Raw genomic sequence first — 14672 nt, forward strand, 5'->3', positions numbered from 1 at the left:
GAAAAATCCTCGGCAGAATGGGATACTGGGAGATAAGGGAGCGCGGAGGCTGCCTACTCGAATGCTTCTGTAATAGCGAGAGGGCCAGCTCGCAGACGGCAGTCAAAAGAAGCTACGGGGACAGCCCGCTATCCTCTGCACATCTGCAGGGAGAAGCGTGGCTGAGAAAGTGACCTGTCCCGGGAACACCGTGCGGATAATGCTGTGGAGGAGGAGCAACCAGGTTGGAGCTGACTTTTTCTAATCAGGCTCAAGCACTGGGCTTCTGTATTATCTATAATAATAAAAGCATAATATGCTAATTAGACTGGATAGCCGAATGACCTTCCGGGCATCATTCCGGATGAAGCCGCGGCAGCGGGGGCCGAGGCAGAAGTTGTTAGGGGCGATCAGGCGGGCAGGTAAGTGGTTAGGGGCGATCAGGCAGGCAGGCAGGTGAGCGGTTAGGAGCCAGCCATCCCGAATTGCAAGAGGGATGTCCGACTGCCAATTTAGGCGCCATCCCACAGGCCTAAACCAGCAGTCGGACATCCCGCAAGGGGTCCCAGATTGCGAGAGGGTGCAGGCTGGGCTGAGGAACCCCCCTCCTGCACGAATTTCGTGCACCGGGCCTCTAGTATTCTGTATATTTTCATTTGACACTTGCATCTGACAGATGTTGAAGGTGGGGATGCTTATTCTATGTACATATTCTTCTGTCTCCCCAGCGACAGCTGGGCCTTTAGAAGGCCTGGACGCTCTCTTTCCCGAGCTAACAAGGTGTCTGACACAAAGCAGATGCGCAGACATGTTTGCTGGAAATTATCAAAATGTTACACACTCGATAGGCAATGAGTTGACTGCATAATGAATACTGTTCCGTTCCTTGCTTAAGGTTAATAATAGTTACCACGAACAGCTCATACGTGCCAGACAATGTGCTAAAGCCATACGTGAATGCCTGCGCTCATCTGTTTAGACCTGGAAGTGCCACTACACTGAGAGGAAAGATCTGCTTCCCCCTTCCTCCTCCCACTGCCGTCCTTCCCCAGAAACCGGACACATGCATGGAGGTCAAGGGTGACGCATTGTAGGAATGCCCTCTAGAAGGGGCAGCGCTGACCGGCGGAGGCACTGAGCTGCCCTGGAGGACAGCGGGTAGACTTTCCGTTAGCAGGGATGTTTGGAGGTGATGCAGGGGCCAGGGAGGAGCTGTTAATATATAACCCACCAGGACGGGGGAAGTGCCCTGGGCTCCCCCGCAGGCCTGCGAGTTGGGGGAAATGGTGCAGTCGGTGTGAGCAGCATGAGCGCCTACAACTCCATCTTTTCTTATTTATGAGGAAACTGCAGGCCCAGAGCACGAAATCCGTGCGCAGTTACAGTCCCTAGGCCTGGCCTGCGATCAGGGCCATCTTCCCCGGCTGCCCACAGATGCCCCCCCCCCCCGACTCCCAGTTCCCCTTTCACCATAGGGTGATCAGTGCCTGACGGCGGGGGGGAAAGGACTGAGAAGTCAGCTGTTACCACCCGCTCACCGGCCCCGCCCCTGCTGCAGGTTGCCCTCTGTGTGTGGGGCAACCAGTAGGGCAAGGGCCTTGGCCTGGCGCCGCCTGCATCCCCCGCCACCCACCCCCGGTTCCCCATTCACCATCAGGCGATCAGAGCCTGCCAGCCCGGGAAAGGGACCAAGCGGTGGTCAGTGCGCCTCATAGTGACTGGGCCAGCCGTCGTTCTGATTGTCCAGCCTTTAGGGTCAATTTGCATATTACCCTTTTATTATATAGGACTAGAGGCCCGGTGCACAAAATACGTGCACTCAGGGCCGGGGGTCCCTCAGCCCAGCCTGTGCCCTCTCACAGTCCAGGAGTCCTAGGGGGATGTCCGATTGACGGCTTAGGCCCGCGGGAGTAGGACATCGCACTGACCACCAGGGGGAAGCTCCTGCATTGAGCGTCTGCCCCCTGGTGGTCAGTGCGCGTCATAGCGACTGGTCGTTCCGCTGTCTGGTCGATTTGCATATTAGCCTTTTATTCTAGGATGCCCACCTCATTCTCTTAAAATGCCTGCAACCTTGCTTCTTGGGAACACGGAAGAGCTGTGTTTTGGTGGCGTGCATCTGGTCTGCAGGTGCAGGACAGAGGTAGATTGAGTGCCCCTTTGGTGCCTGAACATCTGGCAAATATAAGACTGGATAGCAGAAGTTCTGGTAGCAAAGACGGTAGCCCCCCACTTCTGTGAGCCACCCCAACAGAGGATGGATTTTGTAGGTTACGGTGTCACTGTGGAAGGGGGATAGAACTGGGGAGAAGGCTGCATAAAGCTGTGCTGGGGTTCTTTGCAAGCACTTCAATCTTAGCCCCAATATACACCTCTGGCAGGTGTGAGGCGCTGTATCACACAGCAGTCCTCTTAGCTGCGCCTGCTCTCAGCTCTGCGACTGCTTAGTAATTAAATCTCCTGAGCAGCTGCTGGCCAGGGAACAGCACGTGTAAAGGCCCAGCGGCAGAGAAGGCAAAGCGGGGGTGGAAACTGGGAGACGTTCGGAGTGGCTGCAAGTGGGGGAGCAGAAAGATGTAAAAGTAGAAAAATAAACAGGACCCAACCAGGAAAAGCCTGGTGAAGGCGCGTTTCCTTCCACCGAAGGCCGGCAGGAAGTCACTGAGAGGCTTCCACGGGGGAGCGCGGGGCAGGTGTGCGCTTTAGAAATCTGGTCTCCATCACGGTGCAGATAATGGATGGAGAGGACGGAGAGCAGGCGAGACCTGGGAAGGAAGCACCCTGGGGAGGCTGCTGCCACAGCCAGACAGGAAGAGCTGGCGGCTGACTGCAGTAGCAGCAGGGGGTGGGCAGGAGGGGACAGGTTCTGTCAATCATTGGGAGATAGAATCATCAGGACTTGGCAGGAGTCGGCAGCGATCTCCAGGTTTCTGGCCCGGCCAGCAGGGTGGCGGTGCTACCACGCACTAAGAGAGACGCACGAGTAGTGGCTGAGGGGATATGACTCAGTTTGGAACATGCTGTATCTGAGACGCCCACAGAGCATCCAGGTAGACATGTCCAGAAGGGAACGGAGAGGTCTGAATGGGAGACCTAAAAGCTTGTTAGCATGAATGATAACGTGCTCATTACTATACAGACCAGAATTGAAACCACGGGAAATAATGAAATTATTCAGGGGAGCCCTAGCCGGTGGGGCTCAGTGGAGAGAGCACTGGCCCCCGGACTGAGGGTCCCGGGTTCGATTCCGGTCAAGGACATGTACCTCGGTGCCGGCTCCCTCCCCAGCCCTGGTCAGGGCTCGTGTGGGAGAAAACCAATCAATGTGTCTCTTTCACATTGATGTTTCTCTGTCTCTTCCCCTCCCGTCTACTCTCTAAAAATCAATGGGGAAAAAAATATCCTTGGGTGAGGATTAACAACAAAAAAAATTATTCAGGAAAAATGTGTAATTCAATCTATAAGGTTAGGACAAGAGTCTTAATACCTTCCTACCTTATTATTATAGCTGCTTACAGAGAGCATCCCAAGTCAGGTACCAGGTGTACCGGTTAATAATGCGTATGTTTTTCAATAGATGGAGTTACACATGTGTTGATATATATGCAATTTGATATGGATGCTATTTTGTTGTATTGACAGCAAGCTTCAAAACTTCCTATGTCAAATTTGCTGACGATGTTAACATCTATCTAATAATAGAGTAATATGCAAATCATCACTCCGCTACACTCACAAGCCACGCCCACCAGCCACGCCCCAGCCACGCCCACCATTCAATCTGAGTGAGTATGCAATTAAACTGAAAACATGGTGGCAGCCACGCCCCCCAGCCTCTCCAGGTCTCTGGGAGTTGGAGAAGTCAGGCGCCAGCGCCTGAGGCTGGCTGCAGCCACAGAGACCAAGAAGCCGCCTGCCCCATGATCCCAGGCTGCAGCCAGCCTCAGAAGCCTCAGGTCCGCCTGCCCAACGTCCTGGGGAGATGGAGAAACTGGGCCCCAGCGCCTGAGGCTGGCTGCAGCCACGGAGACCAAGAAGCCACCTGCCCCATGATCCCAGGCCTCAGCCAGCCTCAGAAGCCTTAGGTCCGCCTGCCTCACATCCACCTGCCCCACGTCCTGGGAAGACGGAGAAACCAGGCCCTGCGCCTGAGGCTGGGTGCGGCCGGGAGACGAAGAAGCTGCCCGTCCCATGATCCCAGGCTGCAGCCAGCCTCAGAAGCCTCAGGTCCGCCCGCCCCATGTCCTGGGGAGACGGAGAAACTGGGCCCCAGCACCTGAGGCTGGCTGCAGCCACGGAGACCAAGAAGCTGCCTGCCCCGTGATCTCAGGCCTCAGCCAGCTGGAGAAGCGGTTCACCCCATGTCCTGGGGGAGACAAGAAACCAGGTGCCAGTGCCTGAGGCTGGCTGCAGCCCGGGAGATGAAGAAGCCACCTGCCCTGTGATCCCAGGCTGCAGCCAGCAGCAGAAACCTCAGGTCCGCCTGCCCCACCTCCTAGGGGAGACTGAGAAACCCGGCCTCAGCGCCTGAGGCTGGCTGCGACCTGGGAGATGAAGAAGCCGCCTGCCCCGTGATCCCAAGCCGCAGCCAGCTGGAGAAGCCGCCCTCCCCACGTCCTGGGGGAGACAAGAAACCAGGTGCCAGTACCTGAGGGTGGATGCGATCTGGGAGATGAAGAAGCCACTTGCCCTATGATCCCAGGCTACAGCCAGCTGGAGAAGCTGCCCACCCCATGTTCACCCGCCCCACGTCCTGGGAGAGATGGAGAAACCGGGCACCAGTACCTGAGGCTGGCTGCAGGCCTGGGAGATGGAGAAGCCGCCCACCCTGCAGTCCTGGGCACCAGTAACTGTGGCTGGCTGTGGCCTGGGAGACAGAGAAGCCGCTCACCCTGTGATCCAGGTGCCAGCACCTGCAGCTGGCTACAGCATGGTAGATGGAGAATCCACCCACCCTGCAGTCCCGGGCACCAGCACCTGCGGCTGGCTGTGGCCTGGGAGACAAAGAAGCCGCCCACCCTGCAGTCCTGGGCGCCAGCACTTGCAGCTGCAGCACAGGCGAAGCCCCCTGTCCACCATCCCCTAAGGCTGCAGCTAGCCTGGGCGCCTATGGCTGACCAGAGGGAGGGAAGCCCGGATCCTGGGTGCCTGTGGTCAGCTGGAGGAGGGAATCCTGGGTACCAGGTGTGGGCCGAGGCAGAGGTAGTTAGGGGCAATCAAGCCAGCAGGGGAGCAGTTAGGGACAATCAGGCTGGTAGGCAGAAGCAGTTAGGGGCAATCAGGCAGGCAGGTGAGCGGTTAGGAGCCAGCAGTTCTGAATTGTGAGAGGGATGTCCAACTGCTGGTTATCCCATGAGGGGTCCCAGATTGGAGAGGGTGCAGGCCAGGCTGAGGGACACACTCCCCGCTGCCCCCCCCCCCGTGCACGAATTTCGTGCACCGGGCCTCTAGTCATAGATATTTTTACACTTAAAAATGTCGAATTTCGTGCCAAAAAAAAGAGCATTTGCGGGAAGTTTTAATTCATTACTCTTTTTGAAGAAAAGTGCTGCTGAATACTTCGGGAAGCTTATGGTGAACATGCTCCATCTCAAGATACTTGTGAACGCTGGTTTAAAAGATTTAAAAGTGATGATTTCAACGTGAAAAACAAAGAACGTCCAGGTCAACCGAACAAGTTTGAAGACCAACAATTATAAGCATTATTGGATGAAGATGCATGTCAAACTCAAAAACAACTTGCAGAAAGATTACACGCTGCTCAGCAAACAATTTCCAATCATTCACAAGCAATGGGAAAGATTTTAAAGGAAGGAAAATGGGTGCCACATCAACTGAACGAAAGACCAATGGAAAACTGAAAAGTCATCAGTAAAATGTTGCTTCAACGGCAAGAAAGAAAGTCTTTTTTGCATCGAATTGTGACTGGCGATGAAAAGTGGATTTATTTTGAGAATCCTAAACGCACAAAATCATGGGTTGATCCAGGTCAACCATCAACATCGACGGCAAGGCCAAATCACTTCGGAAAGAAGACAATGCTCTGCGTTTGGTGGGATCGGGAAGGTGTGGTGTATTATGAGCTTCTAAAATCAGGTGAAACCGTTAATACTGATAGCTACTGACAACAAATAATTAATTTGAACCGCGCTTTGATCGTGAAACAACCAGCACCGGCCAGAAGACACAGCAAAGTAATGTTGCTTCATGATGACGCACCATCACACACTTCAAAACCAGGTAAAGACACGTGAAAAGATCTTGCCTGGGAAGCATTAACCCACCCGCCGTATTCACCAGCCCTTGCTCCTTCAGATGATCACTCGTTCTGATCGATGGCACACGCACTTTCTGAGCAGCACTTCAAAACGTACGAAGATGTGAAAATGGGGTCTCTGAATGGTCTGTCTCAAAACAAGAGAAGTTCTGTTGGGACGGTATCCACAAATTACCTGGAAGATGGGGGAAATGTGTATCTTGCGATGGACATTACTTTGAAGAAAGCACTTTTGATGTTTCTCTTGAAATGATCGTGTTTTCTTTGATTACAAAATCCACGTTATCAACCAGTACGCCTGGTAATGTGGGTATCTTGGAATACAAGTAAAACACAAATTGGTTCCTACAGCGGAAAGCGACCCCCAATGACCCAAACATCACACGCAGATCAGAGGTCTAAGAACTCATCACAGCCCTACCCGACGTGGCTCAGTGGATAGAGCGTCGACCTGCGGACTCAAGGGTCCCAGGTTCGATTCGGGTCAAGGGCATGTACCTTGGTTGCGGGCACATCCCCAGTAGGGGGTGTGCAGGAGGCAGCTGATCGATGTTTCTCTCTCATTGATGTTTCCAACTCTCTCTCCCTCTCCCTTCCTCTCTGTAAAAATTAATAAAATATATTAAAATACATATATAATCCGGGTGAGCCTGGGTCCCGGGTCCGGGTGAGGCCGCGGGCCCCTGGACCCGGGTGAGCCTGGGCCCCGGGTCCGGGTGAGGCCGCGGGCCCCTGGACCCGGGTGAGCCTGGGCCCCGGGTCCGGGTGAGGCCGCGGGCCCCTGGACCCGGGTGAGCCTGGGCCCCGGGTCCGGGTGAGGCCGCGGGCCCCTGGACCCGGGAGAGCCTGGGTCCCGGGTCCGGGTGAGGCCGCGGGCCCCTGGATCCGGGTGAGCCTGGGTCCCGGGTCCGGGTGAGGCCGTGCCCCCCCTGGGTCCGGCCGAGACCAAACCAGAGGGAGTCGGACCTGCATTATCACCATTTGTCCACCATCCAGAGCTGAGGGGTCAGTGCCGACATGTACTCATAAGGAACTGGTGGACATTGATATTGGGTCTCAAAAGAACTGTTGGTCCAGAAAGAAACTCACTACAGACTGATTTTTTGCCTGTCAGCATAACTATTATTGCCCGTCGCACATTCAATTCTTATAAGTACATCTCTAGTGACACATGATTTCGCTCATCTAGGGGAAATGATGAACAACATGGACTGATGAACAAGAACAGAACCAGAAACAAGGAGGCACCGATCGGACTATCGGGCCTCAGAGGGAGGATAGGGGAGGGTGGGGGGAGAAGGGAGAGATCAACCAAAGGTCTTGTGTGCATGCATAAGAGCCTAACCAATGGTTAAGTTCTCTTTGGTTAAGAGATCAACCAAAGGTCTTGTGTGCATGCATAAGAGCCTAACCAATGGGGCATCCATGGGGAGGGGTGTGGGATGGGAATGGGGGGATGAGGACAAATATGTGACACCTTAATCAATAAAGAAATTTAAAAAATATATATATAGAAATGTAAATAAAGCCATAATTCATCATTGTGCTCTGGAAAAAAATAAAAATAAAAAATAAAATAAAATAAAATAAAATACATATATATTTTTTAAAAAAAGGAATACTTAGAGTTCAAGAGAAATTGAACATAAGTAAAATTTTAAAAAAAGAACTCATCACAGTCTCCCAGCACCTAGGATGTCCATCCTGGTACCGCGTGCTCACCTGTGGACAAGGCCTCCTCCCGAGCCTCGTCCTCGTCGGGCTGATGGATATTCCAGGATGTTTTGGGAAGCGAAGCAATCTCCTCGGGCGACGCTAGCCGTACCATGTCCATGTGGCTGCTCTGGAACTGGTACCGGGGGATAAAGCAGGTCTTGCCGCGGCGGAAAATGTCCTTGATGATCTCGTCGGTCTCGATCTCATCGTGCATGCTCAGAAAGATGGAGACCCTCTGGGCCTTCTGATACTGACTGTGGGCCATCACCTGCGTGGGAAACGAGGGCCGTGGTATTTGCCAAGATTACGCTGTTAAAAATCAGTGACTCCCCTGAACAGTGTCAACATTTTCTCCCCCACCCCCGTCTTCTTCAATTTCTTTTTTTTAATATATTTTATTGATTTTTTACAAAGAGGAAGAGAGAGGGAGAGAGAGTTAGAAACATCGATGAGAGAGAAACATCGATCAGCTGCCTCTTGCACACCTCCTACTGGGGATGTGCCCGCAACCAAGGTACATGCCCTTGACTGGAATCGAACCCGGGACCCCTCAGTCCGCAGGCTGATGCTCTATCCACTGAGCCACAGCAGTTAGGGCTTCTTCAACTTCTTTAACTAACCAAAAACAAAAAAACAAAAAACAGCAGAGTGCTACAGTGGGGTCCTGAACTCTAAATTTTGGTTCTAACCTCAACACTTACTTGTCTGATCCCTTTACACCTCTCTGACTCACCTATTTTTGTAAGTATGAAAACTCATTATAAAGTCACTGTGGGGTCCTAGCTGGTTTGGCTCAGTGGATAGAGCATCAACCTGCGGACCGAAGGGTCCCAGGTTCGATTCTGGTCAAGGGCACATGCCCAGTTTGTGGGCTTGACCCCCGGTAGGGGACATGCAGGAGGCAGCCAATCAATGATTCTCTCTCATCATTGATGTTTCTATCTCTCTCTTCCTTCTCCCTTCCTCTCTAAAAATAAATAAATAAATAAATAAATAAATAAATAAATAAATAAAGTAAGTCACTGTGGGGCCTGGCCGGCGTGGCTCAGTGGTTGAGCATCGACCTATGAACCAGGAGGTCACAGTTGATGCCCAGTCAGGGCACATGCCCGGGTTGGTGGCTTGATCCCCTGTGGGGGGCGTGCAGGAGACAGCCAATCCATGATTCTCTCTCATCACTGATGTTTCTATCTCTCTCTCTCTGAGATCAATAAAAATATCCTTCTAATAAAGAAGTAATATGCAAACTAATCATAACTCCGCTATACCCACAAGCCACGCCCACCAGCCAATCAGGCGTGAGTATGCAAATTAACCCAACCAAGATGGCTGTGGTCACAGAGCAAGCAGGAGGCTTGGGTTTCCCTGGCAACGGAGGAAACCAAACTTCCCGTATACCCTGGCCGGCCGTGGACTCCACTCAAGGCTACAAAGTTTCAATTATAGAAGATAAATAAATCCCAACAAAGATGGCGGCAGCCACAGAGCAAGCAGGCTTGGGTCTGCTCAAGTTTCAATTATAGAAGATAAATAAATCCCAGATCCTAGGGCCTCCACTTGGGTTGCTGGGGGGTGTGGCCAGCCTGCAAACAACCACAGGCCCCTCGCCCAGGCCGCCCCATGTTCCAAGGGAACCCCCACCCTGATCCGGGACACCCTTCAGGGCAAACCAGCTGGCCCTCACCCGTGAACCATGCCTCTACCTATATATATAAAAGTCTAATATGCAAAGTGTCCCCTCAGGAGTTCAACCGGGAGAACAGGAGTTCGATTGCTCGCTATGATGTGTGCTGACCACCAGGGGGCGGTACGGAACATGGCAGGCAACCAGCAGCGGTGGGGTGCTGAGGAAGTGAGGGAAGGAGAGGCGGGGAGGCGGGGGGGAGGGGAACCTGATCAGCCCTAATCGCTAGCCAGGCCTAGGGACCCTACCCGTGCATGAATTTCATGCACTGGACCTCTAGTCCTATATAATAAAAGGGTAATACACAAACCGACCCTAATACTGAACAATCAGGACCAGTCGCTATGACGTGCACTGACTACCAGGGACAGACACTCAACGCAGGAGCTGCCTCCTGGTGGTTCTTGGGCTCCCACAAGGGGAGCTCCGCTCAGCCACAAGCCGGGCTGACAGCGGGGAGCGCAGCAGCGGTGGTGGGAGCCCCTCCCGCCTCCTCAGCAGCGCGAAGGGTGTCCGCCTGACGGCTTAGGCCTGCTCCCGCTGAGGGCTCCAGGGCTGCCAGGGGGATGTCTGACTGCCAGCTTAGGCCTGATCCCCCCAGGAAGCAGGCCTAAGTCGGCAGGTGGACACCCCCCAAGAGGTCCCAGACTGCGAGAGGGCACAGGCCGGGCTGAGGAACCACCCCCCATCCCCCACAAGTGCACCGGGCCTCTAGTATATTTAAAAAGCTAAATATTTTTTTTAGTATTTACCTACTCAGGGGACATGGATTTTTTTCTCTGGTGTACCACCAAAATCAGTCCCCCCATGCCTTTAGAACGAGCCTTCCTGGCTGACAAACCAACCCCCATCCCATCAACAGCCCGGAATACAGGGTGTCCCCCCAAAATGCATACGCACTTTGAACAGCTGACAGCTCCATTGTTGTTTCTTTCTTTTCACACTTAAACCATTGGAATTAATAAGTACTCAAAGTGTGTGTCCGTTTTGGGGGGACACCCTGTATCTCACGAGGCGGCGGTGAGGAACCAAGGGCGGGTTTGGAACCCCCAGACAGGGAACCCCGCTCTCTCCCCGCCTGTCTCCCCATCCGCTTCCCACCTTTGCGGGCAGCGGGAGAATCCATGTTTCCTCTCATTCACTCGGAAAAGCACGTCCTGTCACCCGCTGCCCGGCAGGCCCATGCTAGGCCCCGGGCGAGCGAGGCTCAGTCAGGGCGGCCCTCGCTCACGGGCGCCGGCACCCCGAGGGCACGTTCCTCCTCTGCGGTCGCCCCGACTCTCCCGCCATTTCACCGAGAGGGATCCCCTCGCCTCCTCTGGGTTCCCGACCTCGAACGCTGCCTGAAGGCACCTCAGCAGGGCCGCCCCGCACCCACCAGGGGTGTCTGTCCGCACCTGCTCCCGCCTTGGCCCCACGGGGGCGAGCTCTTCCGCACCCGCCTCCCCGGGCACAGGGCGGCACCACTCCGCCCGCTCACTGCCATCCTCACAGTCGCCCTCCCTCGGGGACCTCGCGCCTTCGAGCGCCCCGACACGCTCCCAAGGCCGTGCGCGTGCCAGAGGGAGGGGACGTACGCACGTCGTGCGTGGGACGTAGGCACGCCGGGGCTGGCGGAAGTGCGGCGGAGGGAACGTGCGCGCGCCGGGGAACGTGCGTGCGCGTGCGCGTCGGGGGTGAATGCGCGCTGGGGGACGCACGCACGCACGCGGGGAGGGGAGGGGAGGGAGGATGCGCGCGCCGGAGGCCTGCGCCTGCGCAGATCCGCAAACCCGCGCCGCGCGGCTAGCAGGACGTCCACCTGGGCCGCCACCGTGGCCGTCCCTGCGATCGCGCACCTTCTGGGCCAGGAGGCGGGACTGGCGCAGCCGCTCCTCGGCGCTGATGGCCCGCAGACGCTGCTTCAGCTCGGCCCGCAGGCTCCGCTTGGCGCCGCTCACAGCCGCGGTCGCCGCCATGTGGGGGGTACAGGCCGCCCTCTCGCCGGGTTGGCGCAGCTGGTCCGCAGGCCCGGGAGGGTCTGGCGGCTTCCGGATCGCGAGCGCCCCGCCCCCGCCCCGCCCCGCGGAGCTGACCTGCGCGGGCCACCCCGGCTCCTGACCATCTCCGTGACCATCGGTGGGGTGGCGAGCGGGGGTTCGCTCCTCCGATGGAAGCCGAGCGCCGGCGGAAACCATGGAGGCACCGGGCGTTCCGCCCTGCGGGGCCTTTACCTGGATCGGGAGGTGCGGGCACCTCCGGGGACCTCCAGGTGGGAGACGGACTCCTGTAGGTCAGATCAGCCCTCTCGGGGCGCCGCTCAGGAACCCCAGGGAAGGGGGAGGGTCCCACGGGTAAGGACATGAAACTCTTAAGATAATTGCAAGTTTAGAGAAAACGGACTACGTTTTATGTTAATAAATACATCAACTTCACTAAAGTTTGTGTGGAAAACAATCAAGAATAGCGAGGCCTGGCCGGCCTGGCTCAGTGGTTGAACATCGACCTGTGACCCAGGAGGTCAAGGTTTGATTCAGGGTCAGGGCACTTGCCCCTGTTGCAGGCTCCATCCCCAGTAGGGGGCGTGCCAGAGGGAGCCAATCCATGGTTCTCTCTCCTCATTGATGTTTCTCTCTCCCCCCTCTCCCCTTTTGAAATCAATGAAAACATTTTTTAAAAAATATATTTTATTGATTTTTTACAGAGAGAAAGGGAGAGGGAGAGAGCGTTAGAAACATCAATGAGAGAGAAACATCAGCTGCCTCCTGCACGCCCCCTACTGGGGATGTGCCCACAACCAAGGTGCATGCCCTTGACCAGAATCGAACCTGGGACTCTTCATTCCGCAGGCTCACGCTCTATCCACTGAGCCACACCGGTTAGGGCTACAAAAACATTTAAAAAAACACAGCCAAGAACACACTGAAAATCGTAGGGGGGAACTAGCCCTTCTAGACATTGAAACATACCGTCATGAACTCGGACACACACATGGCAGTAGAACAGATAGAAGCACAGAAACAGACCCGAAGCCGTGTGGAAATTTGGTGTATCATCTCCAGTCATGGGCATGCGTGGGCTTTTTAAATACCTTCAACTCAAAGTCGATCAAAGGCCTACACAGAAGTAATGGAAGAAAATCGAGGCATACCTTTTCATCGCCTTGACTTAGGCAGTGGTTACTTTGTTATAGCAACAAAAACGCAAGCAACAAAAGAAAATTTATCAAAATTAAAAATGTGCATCTGCCCTGGCCGGGTTGCTCAGTGGTTAGAGCAAAGGAGCTTGGTCTTCTACCCAAGGACCGAAGGATCATGGGTTCGATTCCTGGTCAAGGGCTGTACCTTGGATGCAGGTTTCCCAGCTCCAGTAGGGGCGGGTTTGGGAAGCAACCAATCCATATGTCTCTCTCTCTTTCTCCCTCCTTCCTTCCACTCTGTAGAAATCAATATACTAGGGTGAGGATATAAAAAAAAAAATACATCAAAGGACACCATCAGTAAAATGAAAAGATTACCTAGAGCAGTGGTTCTCAACCTTCCTAATGCCGCGACCCTTTAATACAGTTCCTCATGTTGTGGTGACCCCCAACCATAAAATTATTTTCGTTGCTACTTCATAACTGTAATTTTGCCACTGTTAATGAATCGTAATGTAAATATCTGTGTTTTCCGATGGTCTTAAGCTCTATAGCAGCAGTTCTCAACCTGTGGGTCACTAAGACCACCAGAAAACACAGATATTTACATTACGATTTATGAAGTAGCAACGAAAATATTTACATTACATTACAGTTATGAAGTAGCAACGAAAATAATTTTATGGTTGGGGGTCACCCCAACATGAGGAACTGTATTAAAGGGTTACGGCATTAGAAAGGTTGAGAACCACTGACCTAGAGAATGGGAGCAAATATTTGCAAGTCATCCTATAGAATAAAAGACTAATATGCAAATCGCCGAACAGCCGAACCATCGGTCGCTATGATGCTCACTGACCACCAGGGGGCAGACGCTCAACGCAGGAGCCGGGCTTAGCCAGAAGCCGGGCTCACGGCTGGCGAGCACAGCGGCAGTGGTGGGAGCCTCTCCCGCCTCCGTTGCAGCGCTAAGATGTCCGACTGACAGCCTGCTCCCCGTTGGACATCCCCTGAGGGCTCCCAGACTGCGAGAGGGTGCAGGCTGTGCTGAGGGGACTCCCCCCCCCAACCCCCATACGACTTTAATGCACTAGGCCTCTAGTATATTTGATAAGGGGCTCATGTCCAGAATAGCATAAAAAGAATTCTTACAACTCAGCAGTAAACACACACACACAGATAATCCAGTTTTAAAACGGACAGAGGTCTTCCATAGACGTTTCTTCATATAAGATACACAAATGGCCGATAAGCACATGGGAAGATTTCAACATTATTAGTCATTACAGAAATGCAAATCAATACCACAGAGAGACACCACTTCACACCCACTGGGATGGCTATAATTTAAACACACACACACACAAAACAAACAGAAAGGGGCTGCAGAGGATGCGGAGAAATTGAAAACCCCTCATCCCCCTGCAAGTAAAATGCAATACGAACCTTGAAGATCGTACGCTAAGTGAGAGAAGCTAGACAAGGGCCACGTATTTTATGGTCCCATTTATAGGAAAGGTCTGGAACGGGCACACCCATGGACACAAAGCAGCTGAGTGGCTGCAGCGGGCTGGGGGCCAAGGGCACTAGAGTTCAGGATTTCTTTTGGGGATGATGACCATGTCCTAAAATTCAACTGCGGTGCCAGTGGTACCATGCTGAATGTACTACGTTTTAAAAGGGTGAGTTCTGCCCTCACCCATTTGGCTCAGTGGACAGAGCATCGACCTGCGAACTGAAGGGTCCTGGGTTTGATTCCCGGTCAAGGGCACATGCCTGGGTTGCAGGCTTGATCCCCAGTGGGGGGTGTGCAGGAGGCAGCTGATCCAGGATTCTCTCTCATCATGGATGTTTCTCTCTCCCTCCCTCTCCCTTCCTCTCTGAAATCAATAAAGAAA

The 14672-nt window shown here is 53.8% G+C and overlaps 1 protein-coding gene across 1 annotated transcript in view; it reads right to left on the minus strand.

Moving 5' to 3' along the window:
* The window catches only part of MTHFS (methenyltetrahydrofolate synthetase), a 32220-nt gene extending 19974 nt beyond the window's left edge, over positions 1-12246 (minus strand). Inside the window, exons 1-2 of the mRNA XM_079764152.1 lie at positions 11495-12246; positions 7979-8240 (exon numbers count right to left, since the gene is read on the minus strand). Of these exons, the coding sequence (XP_079620278.1) occupies positions 7979-8240; positions 11495-11833 (601 nt within the window). The 5' untranslated portion in view covers positions 11834-12246. The remainder of the gene's footprint in view (positions 1-7978; positions 8241-11494) is intronic.
* Positions 12247-14672: the final 2426 nt, after the last annotated feature.

Source organism: Cnephaeus nilssonii (genome assembly GCF_951640355.1).
Source record: "Cnephaeus nilssonii genome assembly, chromosome: 24".
Lineage (NCBI taxonomy): Eukaryota > Metazoa > Chordata > Mammalia > Chiroptera > Vespertilionidae > Cnephaeus > Cnephaeus nilssonii.